The 26,616-nt window shown below is 46.3% G+C and overlaps 5 protein-coding genes across 11 annotated transcripts; 3 read left to right on the top strand and 2 right to left on the bottom strand.

The window, feature by feature from the left end:
* Positions 1-439: 439 nt before the first annotated feature.
* BDBG_06993 (long-chain acyl-CoA synthetase) lies at positions 440-6,077 on the top strand. The gene is made up of 6 exons (XM_002622436.2): positions 440-2,702; positions 2,778-2,803; positions 2,864-3,181; positions 3,247-3,324; positions 3,397-4,529; positions 4,652-6,077. The coding sequence occupies exons 1-6, from the start codon at positions 2,263-2,265 to the stop codon at positions 4,739-4,741; spliced, it is 2,085 nt and encodes a 694-aa protein (XP_002622482.1). The 5' UTR covers positions 440-2,262; the 3' UTR covers positions 4,742-6,077.
* A 50-nt stretch (positions 6,078-6,127) lies between these two features.
* On the top strand, positions 6,128-8,270 carry BDBG_06992. Of its 2 annotated transcripts, none has more exons than XM_002622435.2 (2): positions 6,128-6,211; positions 6,363-8,270. In XM_002622435.2, the coding sequence occupies exons 1-2, from the start codon at positions 6,198-6,200 to the stop codon at positions 6,544-6,546; spliced, it is 198 nt and encodes a 65-aa protein (XP_002622481.1). In that variant the 5' UTR covers positions 6,128-6,197; the 3' UTR covers positions 6,547-8,270. The 2 variants fall into 2 exon arrangements, with proteins under 2 accessions (XP_002622481.1, XP_031579901.1); XM_031722879.1 differs by having other exon boundaries at positions 6,128-6,289; positions 6,363-8,218.
* Positions 8,271-8,979: 709 nt separating this feature from the next.
* On the bottom strand, positions 8,980-16,744 carry BDBG_06991. 4 transcript variants are annotated; one of them, XM_031722876.1, is made up of 6 exons: positions 16,546-16,726; positions 14,306-16,348; positions 13,404-14,085; positions 12,782-13,010; positions 12,174-12,407; positions 9,006-12,096 (listed from the first exon to the last, which is right to left on the bottom strand). In XM_031722876.1, exons 3-6 carry the CDS (start codon positions 13,411-13,413, stop codon positions 10,455-10,457), a joined length of 2,115 nt encoding a protein of 704 aa, XP_031579898.1. In that variant the 5' UTR covers positions 13,414-14,085; positions 14,306-16,348; positions 16,546-16,726; the 3' UTR covers positions 9,006-10,454. The 4 variants fall into 4 exon arrangements, with proteins under 4 accessions (XP_002622480.1, XP_031579898.1, XP_031579899.1 ...); XM_031722877.1 differs by having other exon boundaries at positions 12,818-13,010; XM_002622434.2 differs by having other exon boundaries at positions 8,980-12,096; positions 12,782-16,348; positions 16,546-16,744.
* A 4,988-nt stretch (positions 16,745-21,732) lies between these two features.
* Positions 21,733-23,619, top strand: BDBG_17535. Of its 3 annotated transcripts, XM_031725228.1 has the most exons (4): positions 21,733-22,219; positions 22,284-22,628; positions 22,723-22,831; positions 22,988-23,619. In XM_031725228.1, exons 1-2 carry the CDS (start codon positions 21,971-21,973, stop codon positions 22,548-22,550), a joined length of 516 nt encoding a protein of 171 aa, XP_031579895.1. In that variant the 5' UTR covers positions 21,733-21,970; the 3' UTR covers positions 22,551-22,628; positions 22,723-22,831; positions 22,988-23,619. The 3 variants fall into 3 exon arrangements, with proteins under 3 accessions (XP_031579895.1, XP_031579896.1, XP_031579897.1); XM_031725229.1 differs by lacking the exon at positions 22,988-23,619 and having other exon boundaries at positions 22,723-22,904; XM_031725230.1 differs by lacking the exon at positions 22,988-23,619 and having other exon boundaries at positions 22,284-22,723.
* BDBG_06989 (eukaryotic translation initiation factor 3 subunit G) lies at positions 22,381-26,489 on the bottom strand. Its single transcript, XM_002622432.2, has 4 exons — positions 26,323-26,489; positions 25,630-26,254; positions 25,402-25,573; positions 22,381-25,341 (listed from the first exon to the last, which is right to left on the bottom strand). Exons 1-4 carry the CDS (start codon positions 26,337-26,339, stop codon positions 25,289-25,291), a joined length of 867 nt encoding a protein of 288 aa, XP_002622478.1. The 5' UTR covers positions 26,340-26,489; the 3' UTR covers positions 22,381-25,288.
* Between the last annotated feature and the right edge of the window lie 127 nt (positions 26,490-26,616).

Genomic DNA, 26,616 nt, shown 5'->3' with positions numbered 1-26,616 from the left:
TTGATATTGGCCATCGCTGATCTTAAGCGAGATAATGAGAAAAATACGTTATATTCATGGATACGGTACAGCGTACGGCATTGGAAGGCGCATTACCCAGCCGGATTATTATGTGTAATAATACGTCTGGCGAAATCCTGTTTTGTTGGGGTTTAGCGTTTGAACCTTTAAGCGGCGACGGGTTTGCTGCTGCTCCAATCAAAACCGTCTTTCCACGGCTGGTCGCTGCCCCTAAACTCTGGGGTTGAGTTAGGGCTGCCCTGCCTGAAAGCTGTAAATTATACGGACAGAAAGTTATCACAGCTGCCCAGGTTGTTCTGGCAATATTATTAAATAACTACCTCCTTCCCTGTCCCTCCGGCACCACCAAAAATAAATTAAAAACCAATTTGTTTGTTTCATCTCTGAGAAACATCATCATTGTGCATGTGTGCCCTATGCAGGAACTTTTTTCACCCCCCTGATTATCACTCATTCCATGTGCATCTGATGTCACTCTGGTAGTACTGCTACACACTGTTTACCTGAGCCTCAACTTTTAATGTTACGCGCCTGATGTATGGAACATTCCGTATGGTACCAACTGTAACAGGATAACTCCCGATGCGGCTTAGTCGGCCATACCTAGGTAACAACCTTGGGGTCTCCTCAACACCGGCCGTTGTGGTCAAACGGGTCGAAAAGCCAGAAACAATCGGCCCACTACGAAAAACTACATAAAAAGCCAAATAAAGACAACAAGGGCGATGACTCCCTCGCCCTTTTTCTCATCGGTGCGTCCTCCCTTTTCGGCCAGACAAAGGAGACAAGGCCAGGCTGCACAGGAACTTGGCTTTCATGTGTGCACTCAAGTAGCTAGTCTTCCTCTAAGCCACAGGCTCACGCTGCACGGTCTGGATTCATACACAGAGGACAAAGCACGGCAAAGCTGTCACCTGTCGACTGTCAAAAGCGGCCCCTAAGTCTTGGGCCTTACGCGACTCAGCGCCAAGTAGCTTTGCGAGTCTTGACTTACAACCTCGAAGGGGTGGGGGCGAGTGCCACTTCTAAAAAACAGCACTGGCTCACAACAAGCTCACAGGAGTCGACTCAACACTCCCAGAGTTGTCTGAGTTGCGCGCCCGCCACCAGGCTAGTGGAGGTTAACACCTAGGCGTTCCCTTCTTCCCAGGCTCCCCTCTCCCCTCTCCCTGCTACCACTACAGTGTGCCCAAGGACGCTTGAAGTCCATCGCTATCATGTGCGCTAGCTAGCACCTAAAGACCCTTGCAGGTTGTTCATTTTAACCGGGGTACTTCAAAAATAGCCCACGGTTCGCGAAATCCCATATGATTCTGGGACTTTGTGTTGACTAACCATGCCTAGGCAAAAGAGTTTCCTGGGGTTGAAGTTGAGCTGCCAAGAAAAGCAGAAGACGGATCAAATCCTAGAAGCTTCAAAGAGGCGGGACAGCGACAGGCTAGTCATGACTAGTTTCAAGAGGATCAAGGCCTCTAGTGGTGCTTTGTACCCGGGCTTTTGAAGAGGTTGTTCTCCATACTGATTGCAACATGGCTCAGTATTACTATTGCTAACAGCCTGTGTTTGCTTTCTATTCAGTTTACCTAAACCAGGCATAATCCTAGCAGCTGCCCTTTTGATATGAATTTTGAATCAAGCGGCCACGTATCCAGACGTATCTAAATATATATATATATATATCACCCGGGCCAGTCAGCTTCTTCGGGTAATAGCCTCTCACACAATATAGTCCGTTTCGTATCCATCAGAAACTTGATATTGAGCAAACGAGTCACGGGACCAGCATCTTTTGTACTCTCCCACCCAAACCACGGAGAGGGGTACATCTATATTTCAGTACGTGTATAATACAGGACTTGGCAGGCTAGTAACCCCAATACCGCCGGGGCTGCGGCGTTAGTGAAATCTCCTTGCCTCCTTGCTCGTCGGCCAAAGCAAGCTTCGCTGCGCTGGCTGATCTGGGCGACCTTGGCCTCCACCACCTCCACCTTTTTCTTCTCCTCTCCTCTCCGATCTCTCCTCTCCTTTGCCTCTACTGTCCTCATCTCCTCATCTCATTCCTCATCTCATTTTCGCTCTTCTACCTCCTACCCCAAGCCGAAACTACGCAATACCCTGGGCGCAGTGTCTCCACGTCAGAGCTCCTAGTCTTCCTGGCTAGCTACGAACCCTCACATTTCGAGTCTAATCAGTTAGCCGAACCTCATTCTTCCTAGCACGTCCACAGTCAACCCAGTCACCATGGCGAAAAAAGATAGCCCGCTGTTTCCCCGTATGTCCAAGAAGCCTCCCTTCACCGTAGAAGCCCCCGGTGTCCAAAAGGTTGAAGGGGAGACCATCCCCCGCAGGCACCCTGCCGCGAAGGACGGCCTCGTCAGCAAACCTCATCCGGAAATCTCAACCCTCTTTGAGAACCTCAAATGGAGCGCGAAGACGTACGGAAATTCCAAAGCGGTGGGATCGCGTCGGATAGTTGGAACCCATGTCGAGAATAAGAAGATCAAGAAGATGGTGGGTGGGGTAGAGCAGGAGGTCGACAAAGAGTGGACCTTCTTCGAGCTCAGTGGTTATACCTATCTTACCTTTATTGAGTTCGAGAAGCTTGTCCTGGAGCTGGGCGCTGGTCTCAGGAAACTTGGACTCGAGAAGAATAGCAGGCTCCACATGTTTGCTGCCACGAGGTGCGTCTCTGGGCTATCCACGCATTTGCTCGCTTGGACTAAATATGCTAACTATGGCTCATTGTGTTAATGTAGCGCACATTGGTTGGCGATGGCACTTGGTATTTAGCCCAGAATCCACTTCATTACGCATTTTATGAAGCCCTCCTAACATCTTCTAGGTGCCGGATCTCAATCGATGACTATTGTGACTGCCTACGACTCCCTGGGAGAGGACGGCTTGAAGCATTCCCTGTTACAGACTCATAGCAGCGCCATCTTCCTCGACCCTGTCCTCCTCTCAACCCTTGAGCGTATATTGAAGGATGCTACGGATATTAAATATGTCATCTATGACACGGCAACTGAGGCCAAGCAGGAACATATTGATAGCCTAAAATCTGGCTTCCCTCACATCAACATTATGAGCTTTGAAGAGCTCCGGAACCTTGGCGAAGAAAATCCCGTAGATCCGGTACCACCAACCCCGGAAGATCTGTGTAAGTACCCAACATGGTATTCATTGCTAGCTCGTTTGCTAATTTGAATGTGTAACTTCTTCAAGGCGCCATCATGTATACGTCAGGATCAACCGGCCCCCCGAAAGGTGTTGCTCTGAAGCATAGCATGGTTGTTGCCGGGAGTATGTCAATGATTCGTCCTTTGAACCCCTTTCCTATTAAACTTGACCTGCGAGGCTAACTCAAGTTTGCAGTGGCCGGAGCTAATGCCAATGTCGGGCACGTTCTGGGCCCGTCTGACGTGCTTCTGACCTATCTCCCGCAAGCGCATATCCTCGAGTTTATATTTGAGAATCTTTGTCTCTTTTGGGGCGGAACAATGGGCTACGGCAGCCCGAAAACACTTTCTGACACATCCGTGCGAAACTGCAAAGGCGATATTCGTGAATTGAAACCTACCGTCCTAGTGGGTGTGCCAGCCGTGTGGGAAACTGTAAAGAAGGGAATTATTGGCAATGTAAACAAAGGTGGCGCTCTCATTAAGGGACTCTTCTGGGGAGGCCTTAGCGCCAAACACTTTTTGATCTCCGCTGGCCTTCCCGGATCGGGCATCTTGGACGCAATCGTTTTCAAGAAGGTCAAGGAAGCGACTGGAGGTCGTCTCAGAATTATGTTGTCCGGCGGTGGACCGATTTCCAAGGACACGCAGCTGTTCCTTTCCATGGCCCTATGCCCAATGGTTGGTGGTTACGGCTTAACTGAGACCAGTGCTATGGGTGGCCTATGCGATCCCTTGGCATGGACCCATAATGCGATTGGCGATATCGCAGCATCGGTCGAAATCAAACTCGTTGATTTCGCCGAGGCAGGCTATTTCACGAAGAACAATCCGCCCCAAGGTGAAATCTGGATTCGCGGCCCCAGTGTCACAGAAGGCTATTACGATAACGAAGCGGAAACCAAAGCGGCTATAACTGATGATGGTTGGTTTATGACTGGCGATATTGGCGAGTTCGACAAGAATGGCCATCTTAAGATTATCGACCGCAAGAAGAACTTGGTTAAGACTCTTAATGGCGAGTACATTGCGCTGGAAAAGCTTGAGTCGATATATCGCTCCGCCAATGTTGTCGCCAACATCATGGTCTACGCTGCGATAGATCAAACTAAGCCAATTGCAGTTATTGTCCCCGCCGAACCTGCTCTCCTCGCGCTCGCGAAGGCGAATGGAATCGAAGGAGAAAGTATCGAAGCGCTGGTTCACAACAAGAAGTTGAACTCGATTGTCCTCAAAGAGCTACAAAATGCTGGTTACGCCAGTCACCTTAAGCCTTTTGAAATTATCGAGGGAGTTGTGCTCTCCGATGAAGAGTGGACTCCGCAAAATGTAGTTCCGCTTTCCATCAAATCTTCCCCACTCCCCCACATCACCCACTCCCTTTCCTATCATTTTTCTCAGCCATTGTTGTTTCATGGTTATCATTGCTAACCTTCTATTGATCAATCTAGGGCTACATCACCGCCGCTCAGAAACTCCAACGAAAGAAAATCTCCAACCATTTCCAAAAGGAAATTGACCGTGCCTACGGGAAGAAATGATCCTAAGGACTTCTAGCTACCCCGCAAGTTCCTTTGGTTACCCCTGCCCTTTCTCAATCCATGTCCCAGATCCATGCTGCATGGTAGCCACTCAGGAACTACGCGCTATCTAATTTTAGGCCACCTTGGTAGCTTATCGACCCGGAGACAACGGGACTGCCGTTATTATGACCAATTATACCATGTTTTCCTAAGTATATACCAATCTATGTTTTTCGCACAGCTTGCGCTAGCCGCCTTTGTGTGTATTCTTGCCTGCCTGGAAAGCGCCTCACAACGAATGATTTCTATGAACATGGAGATCGAAGACATTGGGCCAGACCTATCCAGTACGGTCCAATTCACTCGTTGCCACCAGTATGCGGATTTCACACCCTCGCTCCGTGCTTGCTGCGCGTGGTATTTGTGTGTTCTCCCTTCCTCTCCTTTTCTGTCCTTTGATTTTGGGCTTTGTGATATACGTTTTGTTTTCGCTGCTCAGTATTGTCCTCTATATATGCCCCAACCTAATCTCTGTTCCAGTCCCTGTATCGAACCTTTTTCCGTATATTTTTTTTCTTTTATATATCGATGTATCTAACTCATGCGCACGCGAAATTACCCCCTACCATGTCCCTATGCATGTTGATGCCTTCCCATATTTCGATATGTTTGTAGTTTCTTTTTCCTTTACGTTGTGAGCCTCTTTTCGGGGTACGATTTGTCGTTTGTCTTTTGTTATTTCTTGCCTGTTTGCCTGCTTGCCTTGGTGATGTGAGGACATTTTAAATATCGATCAGTGACTGTACTTTATTATCCCCGTCTGTTCCTCGTTTTGCTAAGTGCGTTTGATCTACCTGAATTTGTTTTCGTGACCTTTATTGATTTTGTCTATCTATACCTTATTCTCTTTACCTTTGTGGTTTTTTTGAAGTATTAGTGTAGCTGAAATCAATATATATATATATATATATATATATATGTATACGCAATTTTAGGTGGCTATGTGTGTGAACAGGTAACCTGATAGGACACACGTGAAGAGCGCTCTACCGATGAAATAAGTTATAGAGCATTTTTACCTCAGAAGAAGCAGTCATCAAAACTGAAGATGGCCTGCTGGGTCAATGTCAAGTTGTATCAAAGGAGGAGATTCTATTGGGTTGTTTGTTCAGATTCAATATATGCAAAATCGTTACCATCGACCTATAACCGAGTTACATGGTTATATACATATATACTCAGTACATATTCATTCATTCATTCTTTGCAATTTGGAAATCGAGTTATTCCCCATGCTGACTGACTATCGTGATATTTGCCAAGAATCAGGGGAGAGGACGCTAAACCTTCCTGAGAAATATGCCAAGACCACATGGACAGACAGACTGATGAGTGCAACGACCAGGGTAACAGACATACATACAACCTTCTACACCAACCTCGATAGGTCACAACCAGACCTCTCTTTTTACAAATGTCACTGTGGTCGTATGTTCAATTCCCCTTTATGTCTGCTTAGTCATATAAATCCAATTGCTCAATGCGGGAAAACAAAAAGAAAACTGGGTAATTGTACAGCAATACAATTGAAACTAGAAATAGATACTAACCAACCCGGACCGGGCCCCAACATTTCTAGATCTTACCGCAACCTTTCCCCGCGCACGCGCTTCCTCTTCGGAGCCGGCCTGATGGCCTATGCTACGGTCGGGATGTGGTGGTCTCCTAAAATTGAGGAGGCGTTGGGCATGGTGCCGAGCAGCGAGGAGCAGGCGGAGCTGGATAGGAAATTGAGCGTTAAGATTTCCAGTGTTGAGCGGTAGAATTATTGGATGGAAAGGTGGGGGTTGGGGTGATGTGGAATGAAAGAAAGGCAATAGGGGAGCAAAGGAAGAAAGGGAAAGAAATGAAATGAAAACGTGGCTCTGGGCAGCGCCAACAGCAAACAAACGGAATTTGGACTCTGAATTGAAGATGGGATGGGAAGAGATATGAAGTAGAGATGATTTGCGAGTTTATTGTTGCTGTGGCATGGTAAGGGGCTATGGGAGAGACGGGGGAGTACGTTTTGGCGAGAGGAGAGGGGGCTACAGTACGGTGTATGCGGGTGTGTAGCTTGTGCATGTGGATATCACGCCGCTCAGTTGGCTGATGAGGAGCAGAAAAGGGTTCGGGCTGGACATTGAAGTGGCATATACATAGGTGCGGTTGCTGAGAAGGAAGAGGAGGTTGGATGGTGCCTGGGGGAAATGTGCATCTGTATTGGGATAGAGATGTGGTACCAGGTGATCGACGGCCGAGAGTTTTCTTTTTAGCGCCCCCCCTCCCAATTTTCAATTTTTCATAATTCCCTTGTCCTTGCCCTCTTGAGAATTTAATAGAAGGAAGCAAAGCTCGGACAGGGCATGCAGGCCTCAATGACTGCCGTCGTGGAACCGAACCGAGAACTAGAGGATGATTTGGGACCTGATTACACAAAAAAAAAAGAGTGGAGTTGAATATCAGACTGCCCTAGTACAGCCTACCCCGTCATCGTGGGAATGCGCTACACCGACATGGACCTCGGATTGGATTGGATGGCTAAGGTGAAGTCTGACATTCGAGGAGGCAGAGAGGAATTGGCGATCAGTTCGTTTGAGACTTGCAGCTGAAGTTCTAGTTGGAGTAAAATTGATTTGCCTCTTTCCGTTGTCAAGGCGCTTGCTCCCTTCCTTTCAAGCCTTATTTGACTTCCTATTATTTTTATTTTTAACTTTCATTTTCTTTTTAAAATCGGTTCTTCTCCGTGCTGTTGATCAGCCACCATCCCTCCATCATCGCCACGCATCTAGAATGCAGGAATATACGCATTTTGATTTTCATTGCTGATGCTGTACCCATAGAGATATGCCTCGTCGATGGCATTGGATGTGTTTCAAAAAGCTGTTGCCGTGATTATTGTGACGGACTAGATCAGTTCGTGTCGATCGACGAGGCATGAGCATGCCCTGTTTTCCGATAGAGCAACGGCATGCAAGCGGGTGAGTGTGAGAAAATTGAACAGCTGGTCATGCTCGTTTCCATTAACCCTCACAACCGCCCTGCAAGTTTAGACTGCTAGTCTTGTGCACCCTCTCCTTCTGGCCCCCTAATGCTGCATCATTCGCTCACATCGATCTCTTCGAATTAGTAGATTTATCTATGCGAAAAAGAGCAGAGTCCAGTTCACTGAAAAGTAGTTCAAAGCAAATCAGTTCGTACTTGTCCCAGCGCGTGCATGGATATTACGACTCTCCGGGACGGGATATCTGATTTTCACATTAATTCTCTATCTCCGCCCCCAACTTCATCCTGGGAGGCAATCTTCCTCCAACCGGCTTATCCGATACTTGTCACTATGACGGCGTCTCTTACGGGATGTTTGTGTACGCATATGCAATATACTTGAGACAAAAATCAATGAGAGCCGAGATCTATCATCCGCCATTTGTCACATTGGCCCAGGCCCAGCCACCATTTTATGAAGAGTTCCAATATGTTAAAAACTACGTACACTTATGCATCTTTTGATATTCTGATTTACAGCCTGGTCTGCATTGCTAGAGCCGCCGATGTTCGTCAATATCCACTCATCGATCGAACCAACTCACATTGGCTGGCTAGGGACTTGAGTTATAATTACTCTGTGGATCAGCCTTCACGTTTCTGACAGTTCACGATTTGAGCATCGGCACCTGATGAGATGATGTCTCAAGCCACCATTCATTCACGTTTGACTTTTCGATCCCATTACTTCTTCACCTTTCCCCCCTCCCGGCGCCCCCCCCACCCCAACACTTTCCCCGTCTGCAACTATTGATTGGGTCTTTTGAAATTTCGTTGTAGAATGGTGCTTCGCTCATCCTAAAATCCGAATGAACAGGTTTCACTTCTTTCTCGATCAACATATCTTGGGCACTATTGTGATCACTAAAATAAACGCCTGAGCTTGCAAAAATCATGCAGCGGGAATCAATAGGAGAGAAGCTAACAAGGGATGGCACAAAATACGTGCCTTGACCAGATTCCGGCCGACGACACACCCGCTTATGTCTGTATGTTGTGTCTTTATCTGTGTGCTTTTGGTGGCCATGAGCTAATGGAAGAGTGTAAGGAGTGTAATACCAAGCACGGAGCCCTGTGTACCCATTCTCTGCCATCGTGTTTTACATCGCCCTTACTATTTCGATAGAAGCCGGTTCGGGGTGCGTAAAACCAAAAAATGGAAATATAGCTAATCAGTATGGGTACCTACATATGCATATGCTTATTTGCTCTGGTGAGTGATTATTGTTTTGCTAACTGCTAAATACTTTTGTTGGATTTCTTTCCCCCCAGCTAGGAGATCATTCCAGCTTTAATTTTGCAAAGATGCGGAATGAAGCAGCTTTATGTTTATTTCTGCTGCTCTCAAAATTAAAAGAATAATACCATAGATTGGTACATCCTAAGTTAGAATTGAGTACATGTTTTGGCAGCCTCTGGATATATCATATATATATCTCTCTGGAAGCTCTGATAAAGGGATAAATAAAGGGGATAAGCCAGAGCTAGGGCATAGGAAATCACGTGGCTTCGCTATCTGGGATCTATGGGAGAGAAATGTCGTTCTGCTTCGTAGAAGAGATATGCAGCATGATACCGTGCCGTAACTCATTTCACTTAATAAACAAAACCTCCATGTGGCTCGAACTCAAACTAACAGCTACCTATCATCTGCTATCCTTGTCTCGATTCTCAAGGGGAACAAGCTTCCTTAACGGACAAGAACAGACCTTGCGACGATACATAGCCAGTGAGAACTTCGAGCGCACTTCGAAGAATCTCCAGAAAAATAAAACAAAGCCCACAAACATACAAGCACCCGGCAAGACTCCATTTCCCTTTTGCTCTCCCCCCTTCCATCCCGATGCGCAACCTTCACACGTCCCACCTTGAGCACCGTACCATTTTTTTGTGTGACATTCTGGTTTCTTTTCTTTCTCCCAGTCTGCTTCTACCTGCTGGGACCCCCCTTCCCCCGAATTCGAACGCAAGGCTTTCAAAATAATGTGAGATGAGTAAGATGCTAAGAAAGCCCTTTTGCTGCCGCTATCAATGCAATTCGACCCTGTTATCAAAACCAGGAAGCCCAGCCAGGAAGCACTTTTGATTCCATGCATAAATAAAAACATGTATGACAAAAACAAATGAAGGGAATGAAAATAAGAACTAGAGCATAACAGAGCACAGCATGTGAAAAATTGATTACACCACACCATGACCCAACAATTTAGGTAGCTTCGCGTTTGATAGGCAGCAAGTTCTACCTCCGCTCTCCATCCCATCCTATACTTCTGTGAAATTTTGGCCACGAATATCAACGGAACAACCTTTCACTGGGACCGAGTTCAGTAAAAAAAAATCAATGGTGGATAAAAATGATGAATTGAATGACATTAATAAGGAATATAATCATATGGAAATTTTTTTAAGGTCCCAGAATAAAGAGGGAAGAGGAAAATGGAGACTTCAGACATAAGGTTAGTTAAAATGAAGGTAACAGCGAACATTTCAATTGCGCTGCGGTCCCGAATGAAGATTGTATGAAACTCTGGGTAAATGGAAATCGTTATGCGTTGATGATAGGTAGGAAATAGTTGGGAAAGCAGCCGAGGAATGCGCAACCCCTCAGATGATGTAGTACCATCATTAGTCAATCAACTGAAGGAATTCAAGAACAGAGACTTTGGGGATTCTGGGTTGAGTCAAAGCGGCTGTAAGAGGTGTCTCCAGAACGACTGGCATAGGACCCACCAAATCTAGGACCTGAGAGCTGACTCAAATAACTGGTGGTGTTGTGCCGCTTGAGATATTGATTTGAGCCATCGTGCTCATTCTGCAAGGCTGGAATCATTGGATCGAATGCTGCGCTATAAGTGGCGTCATGCTCCTCTTGTGTCTTGACAGCAGCATCGTCGTCATAGCTTGGCATATGTAGGCGTAGGCTTGACGGTTCGATGCATATTTTTCTCGAATCCGGTGAAGCAGTTGTAAATGTTGGGTCACCGTAAGCGCCTGCGGTAGTGGTGTCTTTGATCGTCTCTAGTGGATCCATCGAGCCATTCATCATGGTGTAGTTGTTATAATCAGGTGAAGACGACGAGGAGGATATTAGAGGGCTGGTTGTTAAAGGGGAGTGGTCTGTAGACGATAAGCGGTGGTAGTTATATGAAGTAGGAGCACGATGGCTTCCACTGTACTGTGACATTAGTGAAAGGTGCGTGCGCGGGCCGTGCCCCATTCCTGGTGGTAAGCAGCCCCCTCCGTTGCCATCCCCTGAGCTTCCAGTGCCACCATCTGGCCCCATGCTTGCGGAACTGTCTCGTCGACCGTCCTTATAATGCCCCGGCGACCGACCTCGAACTACCATTGGATGGGATAATCTTTTGGCTATTAAGACCCACTGAAGATCAACGCCATTTGAGGTAGGTATTTCGGCGTAGAGTTCAACAACCAGATTATAATACTGTTGTTGGGCACGACGTTTGCCATTATTCGCCGTTGCCTTTTGAAACTGGATACGCTCAAACGTATGGGAAGTGGGTGGTTGTGACGCTTGGGTTGCTCCTCCAAAGGATGATCCGTAATCTAATGGCAAGCTCGAAGTGTGTGGTGGTGCGGCGAACGAAATAGGATTGGGCCCAAGTGACGATGGATGGTTCATGGCGAGGGATGGGGGTTGCGTTGGATGTAGAGTTATCCTTCCGGGCTTCTTTTCTGATTGCTTGTCTCGTTTTGGAGTATGTTGGACAAGTTCCCGCGTTTCATTCTCTTGTGCATTCACGACCGCAGATATTGACATTGCGAACGAGCGAACGCTCTGCGGGTTGCTGTTAGGAAGTTGGACATAAAGTGGAGAATTGGGAGTCCACGGGCGGAGCGAGAACGAGCAAGACACGGAAAAGTAGTTGCGACGATAGCACGTCCATTTGTCATCCACCTGAAAGAACCCTTTGTGTATCTTGGCATGAATTTCTGTATTGAGTGTTTGGTGGCTATTGGTAAAAACGGAATGAAGCACGTTGGTTTCGTTAAACGGGGGAGCTTCTGGGCTGGATTGAGAAGTCCGAGATGAGGTATCCATCAGATGGTTGTACATCGATGAACCATTTGTGTGGACATCTAGAGCCCGTGTAGCAGGGTACTGGGAATAACGTGATATGTCGTTCATGGTATGGTGCGGAGATGAATATGCATTCCGATTCATGGAGTATGACATTGAATAAGGATCAGTCCTTGTTATCAACCCGGTTGGCCCTGGAACCACTGTGCCCTGTGATTGCAAGGGTGGTGACATACCAGAGGGAGGCTGACTGTATAACAGAGTCGTTAGTATGAGAAATTTGGTGTCATAGAGGCAGACCCATATGAAATAGGGGGATAAGCATACAGCGCAGGTACCCGTTGGATTCTTAGGTCCCCCATTCTGTCGTTCCACTGCAAGTTTGTTGGATGAGAGTAAGACGATGGTGTTGAAAATCCTTCAGTTGAAGTCGCAGTGCTCGGGATGGAATGTCTTAGAGAAGCATAAGGGTATGAAGACGTAACCGAGCTAGGACTGGTTGAGGATGATCCACGAGAGGGTTCGATCGGGTTCATGAGAAGTCCAGGTGCAGCATTAAAGCTGGAGCAAGAGGATCCAAACATTAGTAAACTGACACAGGTTCACACGTGTAAAATATTGATAAGAGGGAGTTTAATGAAAAGCAAAATGAGGCACTGAAATAAGGAACTACGGCACCATCAGTAAAAATAAATTCCAGAACAGTCCTTTGGCCTGGGGAGGGGGGGGGGGGGGGATATCTGTCAACCACCCGCCCTCATGCAGCAGGGCAATAATATGACAACAACGAGGAAGGATGCGCTTTCTAACTAAGCAAGGCAATAGTTCGAAGTGGCATGCCACACAAGACAAAAAGGTAGCAGTCAACTTGCCAAACACCGAGAGAGTGTGGGAATGCAAGGGCAGTCAGAATTAAAAGGAAGATGGGCACCTACGGCACATCTTGTACCGCAGAATGTTGTGCGGCGTACCTAAAGCCGTTGGTGACGGGTACAGAACCCGGGTGTCCGAATTGATGCCCCAGTGTATCGGTTCTCTGGTGCCCAGGTTCGACGACTTCGGTCGGGAAAGAAGTTGTGCTAGGGAACGTTCGTTCGTTTGTGATGTACTCGCTCTCAGAATAGACAGGATATTCAAGTTGAAAAGAATTTTGAAGCAGTGCGGCTGTATGAATTCGTGTTAGATTTGGAGATTTTAGAAATTGTATGGTAGTGAGAAGGAAACAACAGAGGCTCGATCGATGGAAGAGATGCGAACGAAGTGCGGTGATGCAAAAAGGTAGGCTCCGATGTAGCTAGGTTGCACGAGCATGCATCGGTTGGAAAATCGGTCAAGAGAAATCAATGCGAGGGGTGGGAAGAAGGAAGTGTAGAAGAATAATGCTGGAATCAAAGAAATCATGGTCAAGACGGAAAATAAATAAAAATGGGAGAATAAGGAAAAAGAAAATAAACGCCCCCAGCGAAAACGTGGACGATCTTCCGCTGACAGCGGGTGGTGGGCTAAATAATCCAGACAAAGTATCTTTGAAGTCGTACCAGATGAAAATAAGCTTACTATTATTCATTTGTCAGGTCAAAAATTCTGCCGAAAAACAGTAGGGGAAGCGCTGCTCGATTGGTAGCTCGACTTTCGGGGAAAGTCCCAAGAAAAGGAACCAGAGGATGCGCTCCAAAACTGCAGGCAGGCGGATTTAGACCAGTTAAGCCTTGCGGTAGTCGGGCGACGCTGGAAATGTCGGTAACAATGATTGGTAGGTCTCAATCCTGCTCGGCAGACCCTCTTCAGGGTGGTTGAGAAACTTGTGAAGGTCGGAATTCAATAGCTTCTCGAAGGGTCGAAGTATGGAGAATATGACAATGGCAACAGCAGGCGCTTCATGCCACCAACCTCGAGAGAGAAAGACAATACAGTGGAAATCTGGGGAAGCGGCCGCAAACCTTCAACTAAACTTCCTGATTCTTATCTGTGGGTCGCGAATGACAATAAAGTCGCAGAGATTTGCATATCGGGGTTTCTGTCCATTTATTTCACCACAGCCGAATTTATAGTTTGGCACATTTGCTGCCGACGCGTCGAATTCTATACGTAATTTGGAGAAAATGACGGACCATCTGCAGTTCGGAGGAAAAGAGTATGCTCCGCCGGAGAGGAGCTAGATTGATGAAATGGGTGTGCTAGAAATGGACGGAGAAAGACGGAAAAGGTGTCAATAAGTGGCGGCGAGAAAGGGAGGGCTCTGCTCTCCAGCCTCACAAATCAGTTCGACGAGGATCACTCTCTGACAGCAAACAGGCCAGGCAAAAGTGTTCAGGTGATTGACTACTAAGAGTCAATGTGAACGTGAATGGTGTAGAAAAGGAAAAAGAACTTGCGGAAAAAGTAATAATCATAAAAATGATATGGATAAGGGCAAACTAGATGATAAAGACAAGCCCGTCGCAGTCAGCTGCACTTGCCTTGAAAGTTGAAATCGAGTAAGAGATAAATGTATAACGACAATAAGCGGCATAATGAAGCTTTAATAAAACTTCACTTTTAACGGAAACTCTCCATGGAAAATAGGGTTCCACAGGCAGGCGAAGACGCCGAACAGCCCTGGGACAGGCTGTTCAGCTTGAGGTAGTGGGAGCAGCTTATTGGAGCAGATGAAAGATTTGAAGAAATAATATTTAGGGTAGGAATCGGCAAAATTTTCTTCTCTTCTGCGTTTCCACGCAGAATTGAAAATTAAAAAACAACTCGATTTTCATTGCTTTTTGCTTTTTCCTGCGTTGCCGTTCTTTCTTGGTAATTTATTTTTATTTTTCTGCACCTCCCGGTTCTGTCGATCGAGGACATGAGAGGGTAGAACTTTTTGGGCTCGTGCCAACAGCTGATACATAGCCCTATCGTATTTGGCCGCCAATCAACAACGAAGCGAGCACGAACGAGATATCCCTCTGGACCATTTCGTGAGCGATCCTCAGTTCAGGGTAGCCTAGCCAGCATGGAATGTAGTCCGTATCTCGAGAGATAATTTATCTATTTCGCGTTCGCAATATTCGTATTATTCAAGATCCCAGAGTTCCAGAAGGGCTTCCCGATGAGTGGAAGTTACGGTCGTAAGGGCACGCACAAAGAAGAGGCAGCAGTCGGTAGATGGTTATTGGCCCCTGCCCTACCCAACACTAGGATCCTCCGAGTAACCTTTCATATCCCCAGTCGAGCAGGGTTGGAGACCCATCTGCCGAATTCGAGAATGAAGAATGGGTACAGTTCACGGAAGCTAGGGATCGTTAGATATTTTCAATCAAAAATACATGCTCAACAGTTCAGTTTTCGTTCTATATCTTCGTCATAATCGAACTTCCATTTTTTCCCTCCTGCGTCAGTATAAGTGCGAATAACCGCATAATAGGTTACTTAATTGTCTCTTTCTCCTTTTCGAGCAGGGCTAAGTCTCGCCGTTCTTTAAACTCCACGGCTCGCAAAAACAAAGCTATAATAGCAGTTGGAATCTTATCCAATCCTACCTCTAACGTCAATACGATAGGATTTCTGCAAATTCGTGAAACTCCAAGAGTAGGAAATGTTGACACTGGGCAAAGATCAGTGTCATTTAATCAGATCAATAACGAAAGCGTCTCATCTAGCAGCAATCATAGTTAAGATGGATGTTGATGGAATCAACCGAAGCGGCTCCATTCATGATTGTATCCATCCGCAACTTCGTCAGTGCTTCTAAGAGAGAAAGACCACGTAAGCACAAACCGGAGGAAGAACTGTAGAGAGCATTCGACTAAAGGAGCGGTAGGGGACAGGAAGCAATTTCTTGGCTTCCAAATACCTTTCCTCTCCAGTACCTAAGGTATACTCTATCATCCAGAAAGGAAGAAAGAATCGGAACGGCTGAAGACACAACACTCTGGTTGGTTAGTGTTAGCAGGTTGAAGCGGTGCAATGAGACTTAGGTCTCAAAAATGACCTCAAAAGTCATTCTACTCAGGTGGTGGTGGTGCTAGAGTGACTGAGGTGTATTCCTCAACTTGATTTCTACGCTTTGGTCTCGTCAGTAAGTACTGACAGCCTGAATGTTAGTACAGCGTATGCTGTTGCACATGAATGCACTTGTCCCGTCACATGGCATATTTATCAATTTCATAAATTATGATCGATTGCCATGCCTTAAAAAAGAAAAAAGTCCGACCCAGTATCGAGATGGAATTGAACAGCCACGAGTATTGAGCTTCTTCCCATGGGCCATGGATGAGGTGTATCTTGTGGCGGGGAGGGATCTGGGCAAGCAGGTCCGGGAGGTACCGGCCCCAAAATATTGAAAAATCGGCAAGACATAGGGGGCACAATCTTTTGGCAAACTTGTGGCTGATTGGTAGGGAATTGTGAGAGGCAGAAATAATTGAATTGGCTGCTGGGTGCGGGAAGGGATGCAGTGAACAATGTTTTGCATGATACACGGACAAAGGCAAGCAAAGGGAAGGATGGGGGGAGGTGGGGGCAACCTGCACTCAAATGTCAGATTCGACTGGTCGATACCATTTTAGGGACCCATCCTACTGGAATATGTAGTGTAAATTTATGCACAGTCTGAAAAGGGGAAACATTGAATGATTGGCCTGGAGGAATTCTGGACATGAGGCTTGACGGTTCGGTGGTCCCATATGCAACAATCTGCTATATCATGGCTGTACCGACTTACCGCGATTTTCTCGTCCATCCGGGACACGTCCTTCATTTTAGATCGTGGCTGTTTGCCCTAGGACCCCACTCATCTGCAAGTCATTCTCGACCAGTGAGGAATGACCACTGAAACAAAGACATCGTTGACTGAGAAAGTCAGATAACTACTCAAGCGAAAAAGAAAAGAGAGTCGAAGAAAGAGAAGTTGAGGCTTGAAAGGAATCGTCCAAGTAAAGTACATGGCCTGTGCGCACAACTTACACCGCTAAGCCTATAACAATATGGCGTTGTTACTAGGCCTGAAATAGATACGTATATTATTCCTGTAGACGAGAAATATCCTTCAAACCGCTGTGTATATAATTATGTTACGGTATTTCACTGTATATCGTAACATTATCCTTGGCTACGGAGTAGTCAGCATGAGGCTGAATTACGGCCTGAACATGACTTTTGACTTCCAACAACCTCAACGCATCCTCCTCATAGCATTGTCCTTGGCCCGACGTTATCGACACATCGCTTCAGCTCGTCAGAAACCCCTTTGTAAGTCTTATCAGAAACTTTATCTACTGCCGTTTACTTGGGAATTCCTCTTCTCTTTGCGGGAACTCCCACGTCCAAGCACACCGCCGCCCAGCCTGTGAAACACAAGAAATCAAACAAACATACTCTTTGCAAATCTTCTGCGAGTGTGTTTAGAGTCGAAGTTTGATACTCCATTTATACGATATGCCCGTCTTGTATGCTACCCTTCAAATAGAACCTTCCTACCCAGGGTTACACATTACCCCTGCCTTTACATCTCGCGTTGAAGAGTGGCAAATCCAGTGCCTACCATTATATCCACCATACTACAGACTAGGTACGTCTATATTTCTGTTTTCACACTGACCCCCGTGCCGCGATGGTTGTAAGACAACAGGGGCAGACCTTTTGGCATGTTACTCGCTCTTAGTTCGCTGGTTTTTGCTGAAGCATTGGCTGTTTCTAAGTCATAGCTTGGCCCGGTGCGGAGTATGTTGGAAATTATCTACATTTTACCAAGTGGATAGTTGACTCTCCGCCCCTGTTCTATCAGTGGTGCAAAAGATGGTATTTGTTGGTTGGGGCTAACGGAGATTCTATCCGCCCTTGACTTCCTAGAAGGGCTACTAATGCCTTCAAAGACTCTCTGAAGGTGTGCCCCTAGAGTGACCAAGGGCATTGAAAATCCAGTCAGTGCGAGTTGTGCCAACTCACACCGGGAACTTCATATTTGTGCTCATTGGATGTGCGTGGCCAGCAAATATGCAGCCGATACGCCATAAACCCGAGACAGTCGGTGTATTCCGTTGCCGTAAGCACTGTCCTAAGGAATTTTAGGCAAACACAATGCTTATGCAAGGATTTTGAAGTCAATAAATGCTATTAATTTACTGTGAATATAGCTGGAAATCTCTAACGATCTAGGACATGCCTGGTCTGGAGAGAAAAGGGTCTTGACGGCAAAACAATGTTGCAATATTGCCATTGTCTCTGAGGCCTGGATGCGGACATTTTCTGCCGAAAAATTCGACAACCCGAGTCTGATTCACAATTTCCTAGATGATCCACCTGAACAGACGTGCGACAGGCGAAAAGCGATCATGACGGCAACCTGGACTCGTATGCCATTACCCTTGGGTTATCCTGTGGGTTCTCAGTTGCCGAATAACCTAACGCTTCTATCTTTTTAACGCTAAAAGTACTCGATGCTCTCTGTGCACTCCATGATGGATTGGTATATTTTGTGTTTAGGAGCACCACGGAAAAGTCCGCCGGTCAGCCTGCTGCTTCCTGACAGTATATGCTTGGTATTCCGAGCCGGGATTTTCCAACTCGCGTTTCTAATCGTTGCGCATGTGACTCGATCCGGCGTCTGGCTTGACGCTTATAACCTCCTAGTGGCCGTTTATAACCATCGTCTTTATTCAGGCTTTCCTGTCTGTACTACATGAGGCATATTACGGGATATTCTGAGTGACCATGTGCAATTCCTGCAAATGGGATTCGATGGTAGCCGCATTTTCATTTTTTCCAAAACGTTGAACGGCGGAGCAATTGGCTACTTCAGAAAAGCTCGAACGGTTCTGAAGTGTGCTTCAAAGCTAGCCTTTGTCGGTCTAGAGAGGCGTAACGTCACAGCCTCGCAGCTGCCGACCTGGTACTATTGGGGAGGGATGGTACCTTGCTAAAGTTGAACGTCTGATTAGTGAATCACTGATCTCCACCCGCTTCTGCTTTCCTTATCCAATCTTTTCCCTGCAATCTTAGGGCCTAGAGCTCATTTTACTTTGAATTCGTGACACTATGTACGAAAGACTATGGCCGTCAGTTCGTTTTCTTGAAACTGGCTGTTGCCGTTGATATTAATTTGATAGTTGTGGTTGATAGCATGCCTAAGCCTGCAGCCATTAGGTCAAGTTTAGTTGGAGAGCAACGTCTAGATTCCTAGCCATATCGTGATCCAGCTCCTGGGCGAATTTGACCCAGGATAACTCGATATATTTCTGGCCAGATTCGACCTGTGTCATTATTATCCAATAACCTCGATTAAACATGGCGTTAATGCAGATGTGTGGTTCGTCCCTTATTATTATTCTATCTGTTCGTGAGACGTGTTTATACCCGCATTCAACAGTATCATTTTGACTAACATTCAGTCAGATCAGCAACCACGTGAAGTTTGCACCGCCTGTGAACTCGTTACACATAGCAATAGACTTCCTACATTATTTCTGTTGGATCTCCTGTTGAAAAGTCTTCCAATACTTACAGCACATTCGAAGATCAGGGCCAAGCCTCATGCGAGGAAAACGGTTTGGCATGAAGTTGTGCCTTGGCCATCGTCAGTACTGTATGTTTTAATGCTGATCCATTCTCCAATAATCCTATGAACAGACAACATCAATCTTCCCCCCCTGCTCTCAAAATTTATCGACAAGCTGCAGATCCCTCTCTGTTTCAAGTTAATGGAAATATTAATTTTTAGTTGGTGTTGTTTCATATATATTTTACTCACGCCAATAGTACTTATCAACTCCAACGGGTGGAGGAATAGGGGAGGGAAAATCCCGATCTGGTAGGAAGATGGAGAACAATTTGCCTTTGCGGTCAATATGACAAATAAACCAACGAACCATCATGCCCTAGTGTATGAGTCGCGACTACACCAGCAAAACACCATAGCTCTCAGACCGAGGTGCAATAGAGGTTGTATGCAAGTGGACGCATCCAACAGCAGCCCACCAAGAACTCCAACGTCGTGCATGTATAACACCTATTTAAGGTTGGAAACCTCTGTCCGGATAGAACACCAGCTGTCCCCTTATTTTACTACCTTGACCACTTGAACGAGCATGCGGCGGGGCGCACAGAGTGATAACAAACCTGCTTGAGCTCTGAGCAGCGGCCAAACACAAAGCCTTGTTCTGAGGCGCCGAGGAAGGTGTAGTTTATCTGGCCAACATACCATAATTTCTAAACATCTGGGTGGCAGCAAAACGCTACTCAACCCTCATCGCAGAGGAGACATTTCCGCGTTCACGTTTAGCGCATAATTGACACGTTTATTAACGATTGAAGCATCAACTGCTAATCAATTAAAGCTCCTCCAACCTGGGAGGTATCAGCATTTGCCTAAAAGGGCAATCTTCTGTCTGATAAAATGAGAAGAATGCGATTCGTTCTTAGTTTCTTATTAATCGTTCTAATATTCAATACCCTCGAGCAGCGGAAAATCTTGGAATGGAAATCTGATCAAGCTCTAGACGATCTAAATTTTGTGGCGTTCCTGCTCGTAAGAAACGGATTGCAAAACTCTAGACCAAATCAAGAGCAGAAGTCTGCAAAAATAAAGAACGAATAGATGAGAAGGAAACAGTGACACCCCACAACCCTAACAAGGGATAGCCGTAGATTATTCTTCACACTTCCATACGGATCAACAGCACTACCATTAATGGAGCCGCCAATGAAATAGCAGAGCGCAGGGAGAAGCTCAGAGGAGAAGAAAGGTATAAAAACAATAAAAACAATGAAAATGTTTAAAGAACCGTTTTTAGATTTTCAAAAAGTTCGGAATACACCACAAAATCTGTATCTCCACGACAGATATAAAACATCCACGCACTCATACATACAGTACCTACCTCATGGAGGCACAGCCATCCGGCAGGTTTCTCGTAATATGTAATAATGACCGCCTATTAAATGCCATTCGTTCATCCTTGGGCAAAAAAAAAAAAAAAAAAAGCTCAAACCTGAAACCCCCTCAACACCCCCCGGGCCAGCCAGTCCTTGACACCGGCCCCCCTCATGTCCCTCTCTAAAAAAAGGTATAAATCATAGATTCATTCGCAAACCCCCCCACCTTCCGGCCCCTCGAACCCGAGTCTGGGCTGCAGTCGATCATGTTCAGTCGATCACGCACCCACAGGTCAACAGGCCTCTTAAAAGTCTTCACCGCGGATCAGGTCAGGGCACGGTAACTTGGCAGCTACCTGCTCAGCAGGCTGATGATCCTCGAAACGCCTCTTACCTCATATTAGTTTAAAAACTTCGGTCCACAGCTCAATCAAGCAATGTCTCGTCAATAATAATACATTAGAATCCCGCCCTTTGGTCGAAGACGCCGTTGGTTATTTTTGCGACCTGAGGCGCGGCTTTGGCTTCGGCAGATAGATGTAATGTACTGTACATACACCACCCAAATAAAGGAAGAATGTCCGGGCTGAAATGGAGCAGAGGAAAAGCTAGGCCTGGCTGGGGTAAACAAGGGCAAGGCAAGGCACAAATGGAAGGTTTAAATTAAGCAAGGGTAAGTAACCAACCAACCACACTAAACTTAACTAACTGGTGGCTGACGGCGGGAGAGATCTTGGGATGATTTACTGACGCCGATCATAAAGAACCCAATCCATGTTTGATATAGCCAGGCAATTCTTCGTTTCCTGCTTTTGGCTAGAGGATATAAAATAAGGCGGGAGTGGGTGGTGGGAAATGGCTTGAGGATTAGTCGGCTCCCTGATCGATCCTCTTTTTCACATTCCATTTTCTTTGTCTCTCTTTCTCTCTCTCTGATAATTCTTTAGGCCGAGTGCCAAGCGGAAGAGGTAATATCCGGCACCGACGATTGCTTTTTTTTTTTTTTTTTTTTTGACATGTGCGCATGCATAGTAAGGGACCTGTAGCTAGGTATCGGGATTATTTCATCTCACATATACGAGAAGAAATAAGAATGGGACGAAAGATCGGTTCCTGTACGTACCTACATACATCACCGAATCACATACCTAGGTGGGTATAGGCTCCGCGAATGTACTCTGTACTAATGTATGGGTGATGCTATATCCGGTGGCATGGGGCGGTCAGGGCATTTTGTGGCGGCGCACTAGCTACTTGCTACCCACTTTTACTCATCGATGTTAATATGGGCTAGTTTGTTTTATCATGGCATGGTTGATTCTGGATCCTATGGGCTGTTTAATCCGCACAACAATAAAAGAGGGGTTTTGCCTGCTTTTTCCATGGAAGCGCTGGCCCAGAGATGGGCTAGTCTCGGGGACTCCGAATGGATAGGAGGAAGACAAGGTCTGGAATTCAATACTCGCTGGATCGCTGGATTCGTATTGGAGGAGACAAGGCCAAAAGTCAAGCTGAAGGGGGAGGAGGTAGGAAAAAAAGGCTGACCTGTTGATGTTCGACAAAATTGTACTAAAATGGCTATGAGTAAAGGTAATGTACATGCCTATACCTACCGAGAAGGGCGGGAACAGGAACAAGAACGGCGGGCAGCTAAGTCGACCCTCATATGTACTACTGTACCTGGACACTCCCATTCTAGAGCGAAAATCAGGGATCGGACCTAGGGTTGTCGCTCATCCAAGCCGCTGGGAATACTCTAAATCCCTATACTTGGGTGCTATTCGCTCGTCCAAGTTCCAAGGTATTCTCTATCTGTACTTGGTACTCGGCTACTGCATTGTTCCAACGCTTCCCTAACACAAAATTATGTCAAGGCTTGTCGAGGCAATTATATTAAGTCCCTGTATATGTACAGTACCTGACAGATTGATAGATGTATGGGTCATTCCGTATTATCTTGAATATATGCTATGCTATATGTCGTTCGTATATGCATTACATACATGCCAGTTATTAACCGTGAGACTAGATGATAACAGAGCATCCAACTCACGAAGAAAAGTGACAGCGAGGTAAATGCAGGACTAAAGGGCCCGGACACGCTACATATAGGGGTTAATGTCCGATCTCATGCATAGGTAGGTTTTTGGGGTGTGGGAGAACAGAGAGAAGAGGCCCTAACTACTACCTATGTTATTTGCGCTTTCCGGCCGCAGCCAGGCTAATAAGCATTTTTCAAATTCGGGGTTCAGTTATGTCGTTCTGTCGGGGAGGCGTCTGGCTGACGTATACAGTGCCTTAGCCGGGTCATTGTTATTCTTAGATTGTTGGCGCGAAGGCACTACCTGGTTGGTTTCCGCCAGTTGGATGTGTCCTCTTTGCCGGATTTCGGGGGTGGCTGTGAAGTCCGTCGTGGGTGCGTCTGGCTTTGTGGATGTGTGTGGAGAATGTGAAGGCATAATACTCCGTAACTATGGGAAGATTAGGCGCTCGTACGGCTTGATCTCTCTCTCTCTCTCTCTCTCTTCTTTTTATTTTTCCAAGTATTTTGGGTTTCTTTTCTTTTTCCTGATATGTGCATGTACTGTACTATGTATACTAGCTCTCCGTCCTAACACCCGCGCCGCGCCGGGTTTTGACAAAAGGAATATTTTGACAGGGATATTTCACAACTCATTTGCCGTCGGGTTGGGGCTATAGCCAGTCTGAGCAGAGAACGAGGGCCATCATATGGACCTTTGTTGTGGGTTGATGAAAGGGATTGGAGACTTGAGGGAACAGCCGGAATCAGCTTCAATTCTTCCCTCTTACCACTTTTTTGTCTTTAGAGATTTTAATTTGCTTGTAGTCGTTCTTTGGATTCGTCCATTTTCTACATCCCGCTATTTCCCCTCAAGCCCTGTTATTGTGTAGCGTTGGTCTTTGTTCTTTGTCGGCTTGGTCCTCTATATTGAGGCGCGATATGGCCGGCACTTGCAGGGTGAGCGATCCGTTTGAGCTTCGGCGGAATCATATACAGTACTTTTGGTTCCTACATAGCTTAGTAGCAATATATATGTAGCCCGAGGAAAATGAGAGCAAGAAGAATAGGGACAACAAGGAGCGCAAACCCGGAGCAGGATATAATGAGATCAAAGTTGGATAACAGCAGCAAGGCAAACATGATCGCGAAACCCTCAAGTGCAGGGTGCCGATAGCAGGTTTGCCTTGATGATATCTATAGTGGACAACAAATGGCACATCACAGGAAGGAGAAAACTGTGACGAATGAAGAACATATGGCAGATGATGCATCAAAAGTTCTGAAAATAAATCAACACTATGCCGGGACCGATGGGAGATAGAATACCCAGTAGAAGGGTTGGAAGAAAAAGGAAAAGAAAAAAGGCCCCCGCGAATAATAGTCTGCGAAACATGGACAATATTAAGCAGCTCCCTTTTCCAATGCTTTCCTTTATCCCGCAGTTCATCCACAAGATTTGTTGGGCAAATAAGAGAAGTAATCTGAGGATGCGGGTTGGGGATTACCAGGCTTGATATAGACTCAAACGGTAATGCAGCCGATGCAATGTGATGTGTCTGTTGGCAGCTTCGAAGCATGTCGTGAGACTTTGAAAAGCGCGTGCTTTATAGCCCTTTGTCCCTCCTCGTAGAAAGAAAAGTCCCAAGCGATAGAAGCGAGGAAAGATGCGTATCCGTAGGCTGGAACGAATATCGTGGCCGTTAATAAACGACATATGGGACAGAGGGCATGCTACCGGCCGGATGGTCTGGAAGTCTAGACGCATGTACGCATTGGATCTTCCTTTATCTGCTGGTCAACGAGGCCCGGGTGTCCAGCGGTGAAGGCCGAATAAGAACTGCAAAATTAGCATGCACAATGTGTTTGTCTATGATGGGGGGAGGAGTGGGGAAAGGGGGGATGCGGCGAAGCATAATGAGGTAGCGTGTTGGTTGGGGATCGTGTGAAGGATAGGGAGCAAAAAAGCAAATATGCAGAAAATGTCCGAAGGAAAGATAGAAGAAGAATCGAAAAGAAAGGGCGAAAGAGTGGTCGCAAAGATTATTTGCTTGCTGTCGATTGCTGCAAGGAGATAAATCCGGGTGGTTAGGGCGAAAGGGGCTCGCACATATTCGTATCACCTAGGATGTATTGGACCTTGGTTGAATGACGTGGTCGGGGCTGCAGCGGCGAGAAGCCTTGTTATTTAATGCAGTCTTTGAATTTTTGTAGATGTAAGTATAAGTAAAGACCAAACACAACGCGATAAAAGCAATGCCAACTGTGTCATGAGGATGAAAATTAACCCTATCGGATGCGTAGGGTGGAAGCGGTCAGAGAAGTGTTCTAAACTGAGCGACAAATCGCGCTAACGCCAGTTCAGGGGGTATGGACAGGATCAAATAAGAAAACCAAGTAGAACACGCTGGCTTATTTTGAGGCCATCTACACATTTTGGAGGAATCAATTGAAGTAGCCATAAATGCTTTCATTGAGCAATCATCAGAGTAAACTGAGGGAAATATTTTCTTTACCGAAACCATATCAATTTGAAAACACCACACAACATTAGCCGAAAAAGAGATCAAATAAATTACGTAGTCTTCTTCGCAAACTCCACGCGGAGGATCAGATGCCGATAACCAACTACTTAACGCATTAGCAGAGGAACTGTCTGTTTGCTGATACACCGCCTTGGGAACTTACAGCCATCCATTTTCTCGCATGCGCGAGCAGCGTCACTTCTATCCTGGAACGAAATGAAGGCGAAGCCTTTCGCCATATTTGTTTCCCTATCCTTTGCCAGGAAGACTCTTGTGACGCGACCGAATCTCTCAAACATGTCTCGAATTTCTTGTTCTTCCGCAAGTTCGCTCACCTGTCGCAGAGTTAGTATACAAGAAGGGAGGAATGTGGTTCTTTGCATGAACTTACGTTTGTAACGCGAAGAGTTGCCAGATCGTCTCGTTCATATTTACCGCCCATGCGCTCTCCAGCCCCAGCACCGCCTTTGCGTAGATGTGGTGGTACGTAGCTGCTGCCGCCGGCACCCAGGCCTCCAGCTGCCCGGTCTTCACCCATATCGTCACCAGCACCCCCACTAGGCTCTTCTACTGGTGCCATCGTATCCTTGAACGGACATCTGGCAGTGAAATGCTCTCCAGAACAAATTCGACACTTGACTTTCTTGTCTTTTAGTTGGTCCTTGATGCTTCCCTTCTCGGGGCCTGCTTTCTCTGCCTCTTTCGCTTGTGCTTTCCAGTTCACACTAGGTCTGAAGATAATATTTTCACCAACGGAGGTAGTGTCGAACGAAGGGCCAGGCGGATGACCCTTTTCACGCCCAAATTTTGTCCATCCTCGTCGTTCTGCGACTCTGGGGTTCACGTGCTCCTTGACCACAGTTGTACGGATTCGGCGGCTTGTTTTTACTTTCTTGCCATCGTCGTTGAATCGATATGAGATAACAGTCTTAGTGCCATCTTTATTGTTGATAACTTGTTGGGGTGGAAGGGATTGGGTTTCTTCGAACTCCTCGTCGTCCGCCCAATCAGCGCGACTGTAAACTGTTAGTTGAGGCTTTTCCTTCGCTGCTAGAAATAATAAGAGGATCAAAGACAAACGTACTTCGCAAGTTTTGACATGGTTATAAAGTCTGTTGTTATGTATGAGGCAGATTCTATTTGTGATATGAGTGTTGGCCTCCTGTCCTGATTTTACTGTGCAATTATCTCGAACTCTTGGCAATGGCGAGTAATAAGTTAGTGGTTTGAAGCCGGAGTTATGTCGGCCCGGATAGAAATGGCTGCACTAACTGCATTGGGACGTTGCCCTAAAATCATGTGATATCAGAATATCTTTTGACTTGGTTCTTAGTCTTTTCACTCATTCCTGTCAGTGGTAACGATCTATGAGTGCCAC

This window comes from Blastomyces gilchristii, assembly GCF_000003855.2.
Source record: "Blastomyces gilchristii SLH14081 genomic scaffold supercont1.17, whole genome shotgun sequence".
In the NCBI taxonomy this organism is placed as follows: Eukaryota; Fungi; Ascomycota; class Eurotiomycetes; order Onygenales; family Ajellomycetaceae; genus Blastomyces; species Blastomyces gilchristii.
The sequence above is the reverse complement of the archived record's forward strand: the minus strand, read 5'-3'. Positions and strand labels throughout refer to the sequence as shown.